The 15,029-nt window shown below is 37.7% G+C and overlaps 1 protein-coding gene across 2 annotated transcripts in view; it reads right to left on the reverse strand.

Annotated features, from left to right (window-relative positions):
• The window catches only part of MAP3K20 (mitogen-activated protein kinase kinase kinase 20), a 135,376-nt gene that overhangs the window by 55,832 nt on the left and 64,515 nt on the right, over positions 1-15,029 (reverse strand). For both annotated transcript variants that reach the window (XM_039494982.1, XM_039494981.1), the window contains exons 5-9: positions 14,587-14,652; positions 11,383-11,411; positions 11,143-11,280; positions 3,669-3,755; positions 173-247 (exon numbers count right to left, since the gene is read on the reverse strand). In XM_039494982.1, coding sequence (XP_039350916.1) covers positions 173-247; positions 3,669-3,755; positions 11,143-11,280; positions 11,383-11,411; positions 14,587-14,652 — 395 coding nt within the window. The remainder of the gene's footprint in view (positions 1-172; positions 248-3,668; positions 3,756-11,142; positions 11,281-11,382; positions 11,412-14,586; positions 14,653-15,029) is intronic.

Genomic DNA, 15,029 nt, shown 5'->3' on the forward strand with positions numbered 1-15,029 from the left:
TATGTTCTAGATGATCATGATCATAATGAAGAGCCCTAGCTAACAGTTTTGAATTGGTTTGCAGCAGCAGTAATAGGCCAGCTGTGCCCTACAAAATAAGACTTGCATACCAAAATGATGAAGACGAAAAAGAAATAGGTACATTTAAAGTGTACACAATAAATAAAATTACCTTTGAATCAGCTTCCCAACACTGATGCATCAGTTCTGCAAAACTTCTGGGACAACTGCTTGGAATGGTTAATCTCTGCAACGGAGAAAGGATTTACCAGTTAAATGAAAGCAAAGAGCATTTTATTTTTCTTAATGGTTTAGTCATAATACTTTCTATAAGATTTGTCATTTGATGTTTCAAGCAAAAAGATTAGGCAATTGTTCAAAATAACCATTAACAGAATAAAGGCCAGCATGACAAAACTCCATAATTGAGGATCACTGTACAAAATCCAAAAGACGACACCATGGACAGGTACAGTTAATATGGTATCAGTAGCTCAAAAAAAGAACCTAAGGATCAAAGAGAACTTGTATATTAGGGGGCTGAAGAAGGCCAGTACTAAAACAATTAGCTGCAGGTTACAACCAGGGACTGCTGCAACAGGGAACCAGTTCTAAATCAATTTGGTTTCCTTTGTAGGGAATTAGAAAGATATCTAAGATAGGCCATCCTAGAGGCAACTTTTAATTTGCAACTCTTTCTCCAGTCTGGAAAGATCCAAACCCAAATCCCACTACATTTGATTAAATAAGTATCTTTATCGCATTACATTTATAAGGAGATACTGCTGGGCTCTCAGTTAACTGACTTCAGATGTTTGATACCAACTAAAATAGATATGTAAACGCACAACAGAATGTTCTTCATTGGAGGATCTGGAAGGACCTAGAAATCTGAGAGGCCAAGATGGAAAAATGATTCTCTAGTGCTATAAACAGGACAGAGGCATATAAAGATGATCTAACCAAGATATTATAGTTCCATTCAAACCAACTTGCTACCCTAGGCACTTTGCTGCACTAATTCTGGCACTGCACAAGTAAAGCAGAGCAAGTTGTATCAAATTATACCATTATATTATTGCAACGTGACCTGTAAAGCCATATGAGTCACAGCATGCCAAACTAGGAGTACAATAAATTTGTCTGCATAAACATTTAAACAAGACAAAAACTGGAAACATGAGATACACAATAAAGACATTACTGGAGTGTAATTATTAAAATAATGCATTGCTGGTGAAAAAGCTTTCTGCACAAGAAATACACTGAAATTCCTATAGTGCATGAACAAATTGCACTGCCATTTGATACTCAGTCAAGTCATTTGCCTAAAAATATATCTGCTAGTCTTGCTATGGCATTTGTCTTTAACCCTCACTGTTCAAGTGGATGGAAAATAGGTTACCAGGAGACATGTAATCATCAATTACATCTGTCTTATGTGTGCAGAATGTAATTTGTCAGGCAATATATAGGTAGCATATTCCAAAGCTATCATACCATAATAAAGATATTTCTCAGTACTAATTTGTCATTAGCTAATGCCAACCATAATTTGAGCATTCACATTGGGGGTGGAGCAGGTCTGGATTAAAATGGAAAATATTCGAGCAGGATGAAATTCACCTTTGTGCAGAGGACCCAAACAAGACCAGGCACCACTGAAGTCCTACTTAATCTCTTAGAAACTCCCTTTGCATCGGGTTGATCTTTGCCCTCAGTGATTATGCTTTAGACCCAGTTCTGCACTGACTTTTATGGGGAGTTCTCCACTGACTTTTCAGAGGGAGAAGAATGCAGATTGGATCAACAGTGTGTTTAATTCTGCTCTGGATCACACCTATACAATCCCATTGACACCAATAGGGTTTGCACTGGTTTATTTGAGAGAAGAACCTGCCCCTTTATATTTATGTATTTACTGTGAGAGACATACATTCCATTTTAGTTCTGTTGGAGAAGTGAGGAATAGGAGAGCAAGTGAATATTTTGCAGGACTATTATTTCGCAGGACTGTGTTAGGCACATTCAATAGATTGTGATTAGATTTAAAAAATAACCTGTGTGAGTTAAACTGTCAGTGTCAATCCATTTATTGCACCACTTAGGAAGGACGACTGCATAAGAGACACCACCATCCTGTTGCAACTAACATCTAGTACTGAGAAGTTCATGAAGGACACTCGTTTTTTCTTAAGCTTCTTCTGGCTGTAGTAAGGCAGCATGTTATGCCCACATTTTGCTGATAATATATTTTAATAGTTCATTGCTTTGGAAAACCATGAGGAAATATATTTGTACCCTTTAACATCTTTCAGATGAAGATCAGTTCTCTTCACCGAATTTTAAATGGTCTAGTATTGTATGGCAGATCCTGCATAAACCTGTGTACTTGATATGCACAGGAATGCCATATACAGTATATGGAAAAGTTTCTGGTCTCTCTCTCCAAAATAACTTGGCATTAGCTGTATGAGGCTTTTCCCATAATGGGAGAAGGAATTCTGTTATGTTTCCTGTTCTGAAAATATTATTCTGTAGAAGGCTGAATTCATAAGGCTTCTCTCTATTAATGTAGCATTTCCAACTAATCTGGACATGTCATATACTTCGACAGGGAATGGAACCAATCCAGTCCCCAAACAGAACTAAAAAAAAATACAAAGGGGTTTCCCTCTTCATTTGTCTCTCCCTCTGCTATTTAATATTTAACTCTATTTTATTTAAGTATAAAGTATTTTGGGAAACAGTTTGTATAGAAGAATATAAAACTGTACTGTAGAGATACTGGGTTGTATTATAATGTTACCCAAACTTCCACTGTGTCTAGATAGTAGAGGTTTCCTCTTAACTGAGATTTCCATGCTTGTCTGTGTGTGGCACAGTCCCAACTTTAAATGTTTTTTAAATGTAGTTACTGTCTTTGATATCAAAGAACCATGTGTTCAGACATATAGCTCACATGCCCAACTAACTGAAAGCCTCAATTTGTGGGAAGAAGAAAAGCGAGGCTGGGGACACTGTACAAACGGTGTTTACACCACTGAAGTTCTTTTGAAATGGAAAGACTCTGCATGAGGAAGCTTGTAGCTATGCCACAGCCTTGCCAATACCAGTGAGGAGCTCATCTTCAATGTAGTGTTGAACGTAGGTGGCAAAACTGTAATTTCTCTCTTTTTTTTAAACTATTTTTTCTTCTTTTATTTTTGAAATTCTCATCTAAGCGGCAGTTTCTTGTACTATAGTGACTCCTGCTGGGAGAGTTAAGTTGAAGTAGCTGAAGGTCTCTTACAGATATATCAACTCCCGGCCAGTAAAAAGATGTCCTAAACGCAGGAGATGGAGTTAAACTGTTCCCCTACCTTGGACGCAATGGCTTCTTTCATCACTAAGAACAAACCCCTAGGTTTTACAATTGAGACTGAGAAACTAGTACAGTACTTGTACAATTTTTGATCTACAGCATCACGACGTGAAGCTGCAACAATTAGATGTAAAGGGTCCATTCATGAGGAATAACATCACTTTGACCCTTTGTGTTAGCTCCTACTGCTAATCTTTCCATACGCGTGAACTTACTTTCAATTTGAAGAAGATGAAAAAGTCTTTTGCAAAACCCCAATACTGTTTTCTGATCTATGTACCTGAATGTAGAAACGTAGTCTTACCTCGTTTTTTTCCACTACAAGCCAAGCTACTTGTAATCCTTCCAAGCCTTTAAAGGGGACCTCCCTTGTTAGCATCTCCCAGAGAACCTGGAGCAGAAAAAAAGAAAAGAATTTTTATTTCTGTACTTTGTATTTTAAATACATCATTAAACCCTGATACAGCACTATCTGTATCCAATTAATCGGCAACCAGATCCTATTTGCAGTAACTTGGACAAATGTTTGTGTGCAAGATCCTCTCATTAAATTAATTTTAGTATTTCTGTTTTTTTCCTCTAAAACAAAACCAAATAAAAAACTGGATTGTGTGGGGCCCAGTGACTGCTATTTTGTGAAATCCATAGGAAATATTCTCTTCTTTCTTTATACCATAAAATGGTGGTTCAGCCTTGCAAGATAGTGAACTCTTTCTCCCCAACCCCAACTAGACAAATCTTTTCATTATAATAATTCTACATTTTTAAACATTTCTACAATGTCCACAACTACAAATGGCGCCTCTTAGTAATCATTATCTGAGCCAATAAGTTTTTAGCTTCTGAGATACACCTATAACAAAACACCAAACCCAAAATATACTTTTAAAGTAATATAATAATTGTTGCTGTCAACAAGTTTGTGATGATATTAAACTAAGTGGTATAGCAGATATCAGAAATTAAAGTTTTATCTTTAATCTCCCTACAACAATACTTTATCTTCAGACATGGGAAGATCTCCTCTATCTGTGTATACATGTAACATTTTTGCATATATTGCACCATCTCATTAAATCAAATGAGAATCTCAACTACTTTGTAAAAATGATATCAACATCACCAAAAGAACTAAGAATCAATAAACCCAACTTCTTTTTCTACTATAGAGACATAATATTGGAGTTCAACAAGTTAAAAGTCACTCTTGTCTCCATTCATACATGTATCTACTACACTCGATCTCCATATATGTATCTCTTGATACAGATATGAAAATATATATAAAAACTTTTTCTTCAGCTCAAAACACACCAAAAAAGGGGCCAACATTTATTGACCACTTAGCCAAAAGTTCCAAGCACCTTGTATAATCTTGATATCCCTGCTATTTGGGCAAGTACTCAGGCTTATTCAAGCCACATCATTTTCAATGAATTAAGGCCAACTTTGAAGGTAATTAGTAGGAACATACAAGAGTATTGGCAGACACTGTTCAAGCAGAAAAATCAAATGAACAGGATGCTATATCAAAAGAGCTGCTGAATAATTCTGTCTGAGCCAGAACCTGATTAGTAAAGGTAAAAATATCTTAGAAGAAGTCATTGTATTAAAAATTTTCAAAGGAAAGTATTCATACAGGTACCCAATCCCATGTATGGCTCAATTCATTCCCTTTAGAAGAAGGAAAATACACCTCAATTTGTTATTCCAGTTACCACACATTTGCTGGTAAGGCTGAGGAAAATAAGAGAATTTAACTCCAAAATAAGTAACTGATTTGGTATACCCATGAAGCTCAGAGACTCCAATAAGCGGTCAGCATAAAACAAAAGCCACCAAATTGTGCAGGTGAACAGACTCGCAGAACTACCTCATCTGTATAACTGTAGGACTATTGTGCCCTATGTACTACAAAACCCCACAGGGAATCTCACTAAAGATCACACATCAAATGTATAAGAATGGCTAGAATTGTAAAATATTATTTAAAATTCTTCAGGTGAACAATATTACATATTGAAATATGTAGGTTTCATACGTCACCAAAAGCCTGTAGCTGGAAAAGAAGACAATTTTGCTTCTCTCACACAACAGGTAGTGGTTGTATGTTTCCATTCACGCACATAAGTTTCCACAGAACATTTTCCATTGAATTCCTTTATGATGCCATTTTTACTTTTATTTCCATTGTCTTGTACAGCTCACTGGTTTCCTAACCCAACTGTATTAGCTCCAAATACTCCAAACTATACTTCATACCCCAGAAGAGAGCAAGGAATCTGAGAAAAGTAGGAAGAATTCCCTTTTAATATCCTATGGTTCACTAGTAGCATTAGAAAGCCAAAAGATGAGGAACTTGAGTCCCATAAGTCTTTGTGTTTATTCCAAAAGATTTACTGAGAACAATGCTTTGTCAGTGATGCCAATTGTATAGTCAAGTCAACAATCTAGATAAAGATTTTCCCACCAAGCTGGAGCTCCATGGTAACATTTTCATTGCCTTGTTTTTGAAAGAGTTTCAACACAGTCTTATGAATTGGTTATACTGGACTGTTAGTCAACGTGAAACCAAAACTGCAGAGGGAAGTAGTCTAACTAGACACAGTTCAGAGAACTATACATAAAAGGATTTGTGGCAGAGGTTTGCAAATTGTGGTTCCTAGAGAACTCAGTCTCCTTCTTGTGAACAGATAGAGAGAAAGTGAACATATGGGGAGGAGGACATGAAATGAAGAGCAAGAGTGTGATTGTCTTTTTCAGAAAGTTTCAAATACTTTCCCAGCATTACTTAGTTGCTAAAAATTCCCACTGTTATTCCAAGTTCAGCTCCACTGGAGGCAGTTATGCTGAGAAAGCTAGTACAGACAGGACTCCAGGGAACTTCCAGCAGTTTAAGTACCGTATTGTCTATCTTTGCTCAGAGCACCTGAATTAAAATTAAAACAATAATTAAAATACTGATGGCCACTGGTGCCTTGTCTACATGAGAGCTCTGCCCCTTGCTGCCACTCTGGCTTTGAAATGGCAATGGCAACAACAGGGGATTTTTTGTAAAAGAGTCCTCCATAAAGACCAGGCCCAGGACAACTTTCATGTTGACTCTAGCGCGTCAACCTCAAAACTGTCATGTTTTCTTTTTGTGAAGGGCTTTCTATACATGGAGTTATCTCTGATTAACTACCCTTGATAAACTCCATTTTGGACACTCTTATTAAGAGTGCCTTGTTCCTGTTTAGCGTTAAACTTACTCTGGAATAAGGATGTTCACACAAGGAGTTTATCAATGATTGCTAATCAGGAATAACTGTGTGTTCAGACAAGCCTTAGAAGAGACCACTACACTAGTCAGTAGTGGCTAGGTCTGGAATGTGGATAATGGAAGACCAAATAAATTAGGATATCCCTTTTAATCCACGCTACCTGTAAAAGTTTGTTTTCACGGAGAGGGTTTCAGCATAGCAATCAATCCTGAATGTAATTGTTCGAATATTGCTTTTAGAGAGAGCAAAACGAAAGAAGGGATTTTGAAGGTGGAATGGGGTCTTCTCAGATCCTCTTTCCTCAGCCTCTTTAAGCTCTGCTGAAGATTTTGGAATGATCCATTCTTCCATCTGATGAGAGCTGTAGATGCTGCCATCCAAAGATACTTAATACTAGCCTTGAGTTAAGCTGGATGAGGTCACATAAAAATGATTCAGTGTGGTTTTGAAGTGTTATTTCATATTAAATATATAATGTTATTTCATATTAAATATATAATGTTAAGATGTATAATAAAAATAACAAACTAAAATATATGTAAGGATCAAACTGCTTCACAACTTCTATGGCTGAGACTGTGCTTACATGTTCTACACGCCTCCTGTTACCAGGTAAATAGACCTCCACTTCAACTAGTTAAAGAGTCTGTGTTATTCACTTGTTACCACTTCATCTGAAAGATATCAGTATAAATTTCACACGAGAATGAAATGGGTAAAAAACTCTGAGTGCCAGAAAAGCAGGCTAGGGGAAGTCACAATTTAGTAATTTAAGAAAAGCAAACCATTTTTCATTCTTTCTTCAACTCTTTGGTGAAAACAGAACACACATAGTTTTGCACAGCTCTCCTATTGACTTGGACTCATAACCAGGGTTTGAAGAAGTGCAACGGGAAGGGTAATGGTGTTGTGCTACTACAGGTAACGGCCTTTGTATGAGACCTGACAATGAGATTAGTCCAGTAACTCTCTGCACCTATCCAAATAGAAGTTAAGATCCTATAATTCTTTTCAAAAAAGAGTATGGGATAACCCCAGTGTGCTGGGCCAACATTCCCTCTAAAAATAAAATAAGTTCTCACATCCAGGGCAATGTGTGAGCTATTGCCAATGGCTGCTGCATTTAACTTCACAGCCTCTACACAGTATTTAATTAATTGATTTTATAAGTGCTAAAATATCTCAACTATGAAAGACACTGCATAAACCCCTATAATTAAATACATATACAATATACTCCAAATGGCATTCTGTTGAGCTAGGATAAAATAACTGATGTTCTGAGTGTATTTCTTTACAATTTCAAAACAGCTATAGCTGTTTTAAAGAGTGAACATCATTATTCCACAAGCATTTTCAAAGCAGCTAGACAAGTAAAGAATTACTATCTGTACAACACATAATGATATTGCAAAGAAACTTGATCTTTGTGACTGAAAATTTAGGTTGATAGATTCTGATAATTAGCATCCACTGTTTAGAGTAGTATGGATTTGGTTTAGGAAACTGAGTCATCGGGTAGTTCAGAGAAAATCCAAGACCTATGTTTGTGTCTGGATAAATCCGCTGGAACACTTGGTTTTATTTGTTAGTTGGCCTTATGAAATAATTTACTAAAATCTCAAAGGGAGAATTTGGAAGCCATTTAGCCAATCATGAAGAGCAGAAGAAATTACTCTAAATACTGGAATGTAATATCTGAGAGATCCTTTCTAATTCAATATGACCCATTCGCAAATAGGAAAGTTGACCTGACCTGAGGAAAGTCTCAGGCCTAAGTGGTGACAGACATGATTGGTCATTTGATGGGAAGAGGCTTTCTTACATAACAAACAACATTCACAGCCACATAATAGTTTATAGAAAGAAAACCCATTGGCGGGGAGAGGGGTGAGTAGGGAAGACTACAGATTCTGCAAACAAATGCCCTTTCCTAGCATCTCACTAGTTTACATTTGAAAAGGATCCTGCTCTTTGTTATCAGAACTTCAGCTGAAGAAAAGCAGATTTGTCTGTCTAGCACAAAGGCCACTGGCAACTGTTATGCTTTGAAAGTGGACTGTTCAAAATTTGTTTTTATAGATAAAAGCATTGTAAGAGCAAGAGAACTACTTTTTCCAAGCTTTTAATTCTTAGCCTTTAAGCATATTCACTACTAATCTAAAAGTTTAGTTGAGGAGAATTCCAACTTTCAAAGATATACTAGGACAAATTCTTTGCTAAGTCAGTAATTCCCAGCTGAGAATCTGGACCACTGTATTTTGCAAGAGTCTGATTCACCACTGCATTACTCCATGTTTACACCTGAATATCTACATTGAAATCAATGGTGCTAGAGGGGTGGAAAGCTGGAATAACATCAGGGTGGATCAGGTCATAGGTGTCTGTGATGGGGTGGCCATCCCACACAGGACTGGAAGGGGTTAAGATGTCCAGATAGGCCCATTAATGACACCTGGAGGAAGAGCCAAGGAGCTAATTGCAATCAGCTTCAGTTGTGCAGGAACAGATGGGGCCTATAATGCCAGAAAGCTGGCAACAGATGGTGCAGGGAAAGGGCAGTCACTCCCTGAGAAGAGAGTGGAGGGTTTGGAGCTGGTATATCCAACATAAGGAGGGGAACAAGATGTTGTAGGAAGCAGTCCAGAGAAGGAGCAGCGAGGGCTGGGAGAGAAAAGCCTACAACTGCTGGGTTGAGGGTCCTTGGCCTGGAACGTGGAGCAGAGGGCGGACCTGGCTTCCCCTACCAGCCACCGAGGGCGTGGCATAAACCGGCAGGGCAGTGAATGGGAAGACTGCCTGGGTCACTATGGTAATGACAGGGAACTGAACAATCGTACCCCAGAAGGGGGAATGCTGAGTGACCTAGCCGGAGGAATAAGTCACAAAGAGGATGCTGCGGTTCCTGGGACGAGAGTGGGGCTGCAGACCCGGGAGAGAGACAATGTGATGGGGGGCGAAAACAGAAAGGGGCATCAACCTTGAGAGCTAATCCCCTGAGTGACAAGGAGAAGGTGCCAGACAAGCAGTGAGTGATGCACCCCATTACAGTATTTAAAAATTCTAAACATTGGTGGTGTCCATATTAGTCTCCAAAATACATATGAATGATAAAACAGCCATATGGATCACATATTATTATGCACACTGAAGCATCACTATAAGACAACAAGGCATAGGCCAATGTAACTCTGTATACAGACGCAAAACCATTTTGTGGGCAGGTTATTGTATTACAATATTTCACTAATAGTGAACTGGCTAGCATATGGCTATACTGTAAGTTCTCTGAGTTTTACCTATAATCACAGAATTAGCAAATTATCTTTACTGTTTATACACAGGGAAAATAACCAACTAAATGCTCCTAAGGTTTGTGCAATACCTGACTAAGCTGTAACAACTTTTGAACTAGAAAATTCTAGAACTAGCTTGGAATTTTTTTTTTTTCTATTTGGAACTGAAATGCTTCCCTTCAACAGGAAATATTTTATTGTTTTCAATAACCGCTTACATTAACATTTTCGTTTACTAGCTTACATCCTAGTACTGTATATGTCTTAGCTCAATTAAGTCAGACTATAGTTTTGGATCTGCCAGCATAGCTTTTTTTTCTCTTCCATTAGGTCATCGCTTTAAGATGAATGGCTAGGGGAGTTGGTTTAAAACATTACTGATTAAGAAAAACCTGACAAAAATGTCAGGAAGGACTTGTTAATTCCTGCCATGTCCTCTCCTTTAACACACTGAGACAGACAGACACACACACACACACACACACACACACCCCTACTCTCTGCTGTATGTCTGTCAGCTTCAATTGTGGGGCGAAGCAGGATTGATTGCAAGGACGCAGAGTAGGAACAGAGTGAAAGAATTCCTATATTCCCAAACTTCACTGACACATTTATTTGCTTACAAGCAGTTTTATTCCCTTCCCTTTAAATACGTGGCAGTACCCACAAAACTTTTACCAACCTTTCTATACAGTGCATCTCTACCTTTGAGAACAGTTCTCAGTTGATTGTAGCAGACTCTTACAGCAATCTCAATGGAAGAGTGGCATAAGACCACTTTTCTTAAACCAACTCCATGACACACAACTGTATGGAAATATTCTAGGCAACCCTCTCTAATACACTTACTAAAATATAACCTGTTGCTCCTGATAGACTAATATCCATTCCTTTGCAAACACAACACAGCTACAAACTGTAAACTGTTTACTAACTCTTTCCTGCCTCCTGACATAGGTAAAGTATTTTAAATACAGTTTCCATTTCACAGATTAGCAAGGCAGCACAATCTAATCAAATACTTATCTTACTAAGCATGCAAGACGTTGCTCATACGATCAATTTTCAGCTTGTAATTATATGAAACTGTTTTGAAATGAAATTTTGTGAACTTTCTCTATTGCCCTTATTTAGGAACATTATTTTCATATTTTACATTCGACTAACTCAGTTATGCCAGTGCCCCATTAATGCAGAGAAAGAAATGAAAGCAACTCACCACGCCGTATGAATACGTGTCACATGTTTCAGACACTGGGAGACTCTGGATAACTTCTGGAGCCATCCAAGGGAAGGTACCCACCAAGGACATGTGTGTCGTATGGTGGTGAAACCTTGAAGCACCAAAATCACAGATCTGGCAAAGACAAACAATAAATGCCAACTTCTCATTCATTTGACTTCAAAGATATCAGGCAAAGCAGCTGCAAAACCTTCCAAATAATTAAAATATTCCTACCTTTAATACTCCATCAGCAGCTATAACAACTGGAAAATCAAGAAACAAAATGTAGTAAATTACATTACAAAGAACAATGTATCTTGTTATTAACATCTTAATGGCAAACCAGTTGACATTTTATAAAGAAAAATGATCCCACACTGATCCAGGACTTGAATATACTGGCACACACAATTCTCTTGATTTCTTGGGAGGTGTTTGAAGAAGACTTGTCAAATACCTGAAAGTCTATGAATAAACTCTGTAACTGTGTTAGAAAAAAATCCACAAAGAGGTCTATTAATAGCAAATTAAATTTTCATTTATTAGTAAAGAAACAGGCTACAACTAACTCCTTCGTTATAATTCAATCCTCCCTTACACATTTCCTCAAACACCTTGCACAGTTGTAATTGTGGGTACAATTTCACCCACTATATGTATCCACTTATTGACATTAGCTGCAAATAAGTCAGAGAAAATTCAGTGTGATGTTTGAATTATTTTTCAGTTTCACAGTGACACTTTTCAGCAGATACCCTTGCCACAATCACCTTTACCCTAACTTTTACAGCACATTAGCAAACACAGTGGAACCCGCTTGTAGGCAATGCAGCTAGAGTCAAATTCCACTTACAGTGAAAGTGGAGTGAAAGTCCAGAATTGTTTCAATGGACTTTCAATCCTCTTACACTGAAGTGTCACTTTACTTAGAGTGAAGTTTCTTTCCACTCGAATAGTAAGCTGATAAAGATGTTTATAAAAGTGAACTCATACCGTCCTGCATAATGTAAAACACCGGACACCCTGCCACCCAAAGGTTTCCTCCAAACACCTAGTCAAAATTATTGTTCTGTTGTTGATTTACTTTAGAATACCAGGAATGTAAAGTACAGTCTTTACTGGTTTTGTTGAAAGACCTCTTGGGAAAGATCTCATGTTCAGTGTAAGCTCTAACACCTTAATTGAAGAGGCAGGGGGCATTTAACTTTTAACAAAGATGTCCAGTATCTCCAAAATTAATTAGCTATTGAAAAGTTGAATAGTTGCAAACAAAAACTGAAAAATCACAGAATTTGACTGAAAAAAAATTGTCTACTCTCAACTACACATCTCAACCTTCACTCTCTTGCCTCCTATGACATCATCATGTCACTAGTTCTCTAGTCATCAGAGATAAAATCAGGGCAGACAAGATGTGAATTGAATATCTAAGGTAAAATATAAGCAGGGGGAAAAGGCATTTTTGGATTTATTTTTTAATAAAAAATGTTCCAGGGATTCATCATCATGAAGAAGCAAAAAACAGTGCAATCTCAGGATTTTTGTGTTGTCTATCACCTTTAAGTGAGTTCCACTGTACCGATCTCTCTTGGAATGCATATAGCAGATGGGTATTAAGTACCCCACCACCTCCCTCTTCTCCTCTGGCTGGCGAGGGAGGAAAGGAGAAGTTGTCATTACTTGTACCACTTGGGAGATGGGGAAAATAGGAATTCCGGGTCCCAGGTTTTGTTGCAGCTCCTTCCCATGTGGAGCAAAGAAGATAAAACAAGACCTTGCTGTACACAATAAGGGTGTGTTCACTCTACAAGAGCAGCTATCCACCACTAGCATAGTTTTCTGTCTCAGCTTGGAGCATCTGTCTTCTAATTTTTATTTATTTTTGGCTCATGTGGACAGGAAAACAAAATCCCTATAACTGCATCAGAGAACACCATTAGGACCTTGTCTACACTACACAAGTGTAGCACTAGCACTACACTTGTCTCCACTTTGTATTTTAAATGAAATTTGATATTTTGAGGAATACAGATAAATCCCTGGGCAAAGCAAGCACCCACATCTTTGGAATCCAGAGGTTTTCTATGCTTATTTTGATCTTACATCCAGATTAGGACTTTATGAAGATTAATTCTCATGGCAATAGTAATAAAGCAATGAATACTGATACTAAAAGGTATTTATTAAAAAGTGGATGTTTTGGGTCAGTTTTGAGTTAACCAAATTGTGGAAATCATTCAGCACACTAAGAAGTTTCAACTTTTCTTTTGTTTAAAGGCTCTTTTTACTTTCCATGAAAGTTTGTCAGCTGTACCCAGATTTCTCACTAGGTCTCTAAATGTAGTATTCTATGTCAAAATGTCTCATGCAGCCTTTGAGTATATCACCATCTACGACTTCCTAAAATGGTACATTTTGGCACATCTCCAGTAAGCTTTCATGGAAGCTAAATAAACATTTTCAGACGGGTAAATTGAAACATATGCTCTGAATGCCTTTTATGCCCTGGTTAGTGGGGATATTCAGCTCAAAAAAATAAGCTTACCTTACATAAGCTTACCTCAAAAACTTATGTGAGCCTTGATCACCCTTAAACAATCTTTCCAATTCAAAAGGTGGAAGGAGATTTCTAACTATAAAATTCAAACTACAAATACGGAAAGAAATGTCCAATATCTCCCATTACAGTAATCAAGGCTCACAATGATTCCTCCCAGAGATTCACTTTAGTAATAATAGCATCAATGATTAAGTTTATAAACCAAAATAAATATTTTTTTAAAAGATACTTAAGAATGAAACTACATCCAGCCATTTCTCCATGATGACATTCTTATACAGCATTTGGTGAATCCGAATAATTTGTAAGCCACTTACTAGTAGTAAATATTTCAATTAAAGTCTCTTTTCAGCATGTTTCATAACTGGTCTGGAACTAACCAAGTAGAACAGTTTCATTCAAACCCCACAGCCAGTTTACATTCTTCAGAAGCACTATCATCAGCAAGAGTTCAAACAGTGCTGAAAGAACTACAACATTTTAGAGAAGATACTGGGCCCAATTCTCAAGTCCATTTTGGCTGTTTTGCACTGTTCATAGTAGTCCTCCACCCTCCCTTCCTGGGCCTCAGCATACAGGACATTTCCAGGAAAAAGGGAACATACCCTGGCAAACCTTGGCTGCTGGAAGCAAGGCATAATTTAAAGCAGCACTACAGACTGCTCTGAATTATGCCAGGGACTGGAATGGTGCCCAGATAGCCTCAGGATTCAGGGCAGGGAACACAAAGATGGCTTAGTGCTGCCTTTTCTCTGCCTCAGCTGCATATCTTAGCTACAGCTGAAGATTTAGCCCTGTATCTCTTGAAGGCTAAAGTTCAACTGTCACATTAACTGAAAGTAGAAATATAGAATCACTTAAGTGCAAGGTTACTTTACCATTTCTAGACTTCAGATCTCTGTGAATTACTTTGACTGGAGCCTCCATATGCAAATAGTGCATTCCTATAGAAAAATGAGGGAAAGTTTTAAAATTATGCTGGCTTAGCAAGGCCACTGCTTGTCAATGTTTGTGTTAATGAGGACCTATAGTACATTAGAAGAGGAATGCTGCTTGCCTATGTGATTATTTGCATGTAGAGAGCCCTAAGTATGTAAAAAGTATACATGTAATACAGTGCCATGTACATGAACATAAACAGATGGAGACATCACCCACCCAATGTGTAATTTTTATGCTCTTATTTCTATTATTTCATTTCCTATCTTTAAACATCCAATGCAGGCAGAGCTGGGTGAGTCCTAGATAGGCTTATCAACCAGAAATATGATCTGCGTTCCAACAGTCGGAGGTATTCTGCAACTTGCTCTTGTGTCTAAGC

Source organism: Mauremys reevesii, linkage group 11, assembly GCF_016161935.1.
Source record: "Mauremys reevesii isolate NIE-2019 linkage group 11, ASM1616193v1, whole genome shotgun sequence".
NCBI lineage: Eukaryota > Metazoa > Chordata > Testudines > Geoemydidae > Mauremys > Mauremys reevesii.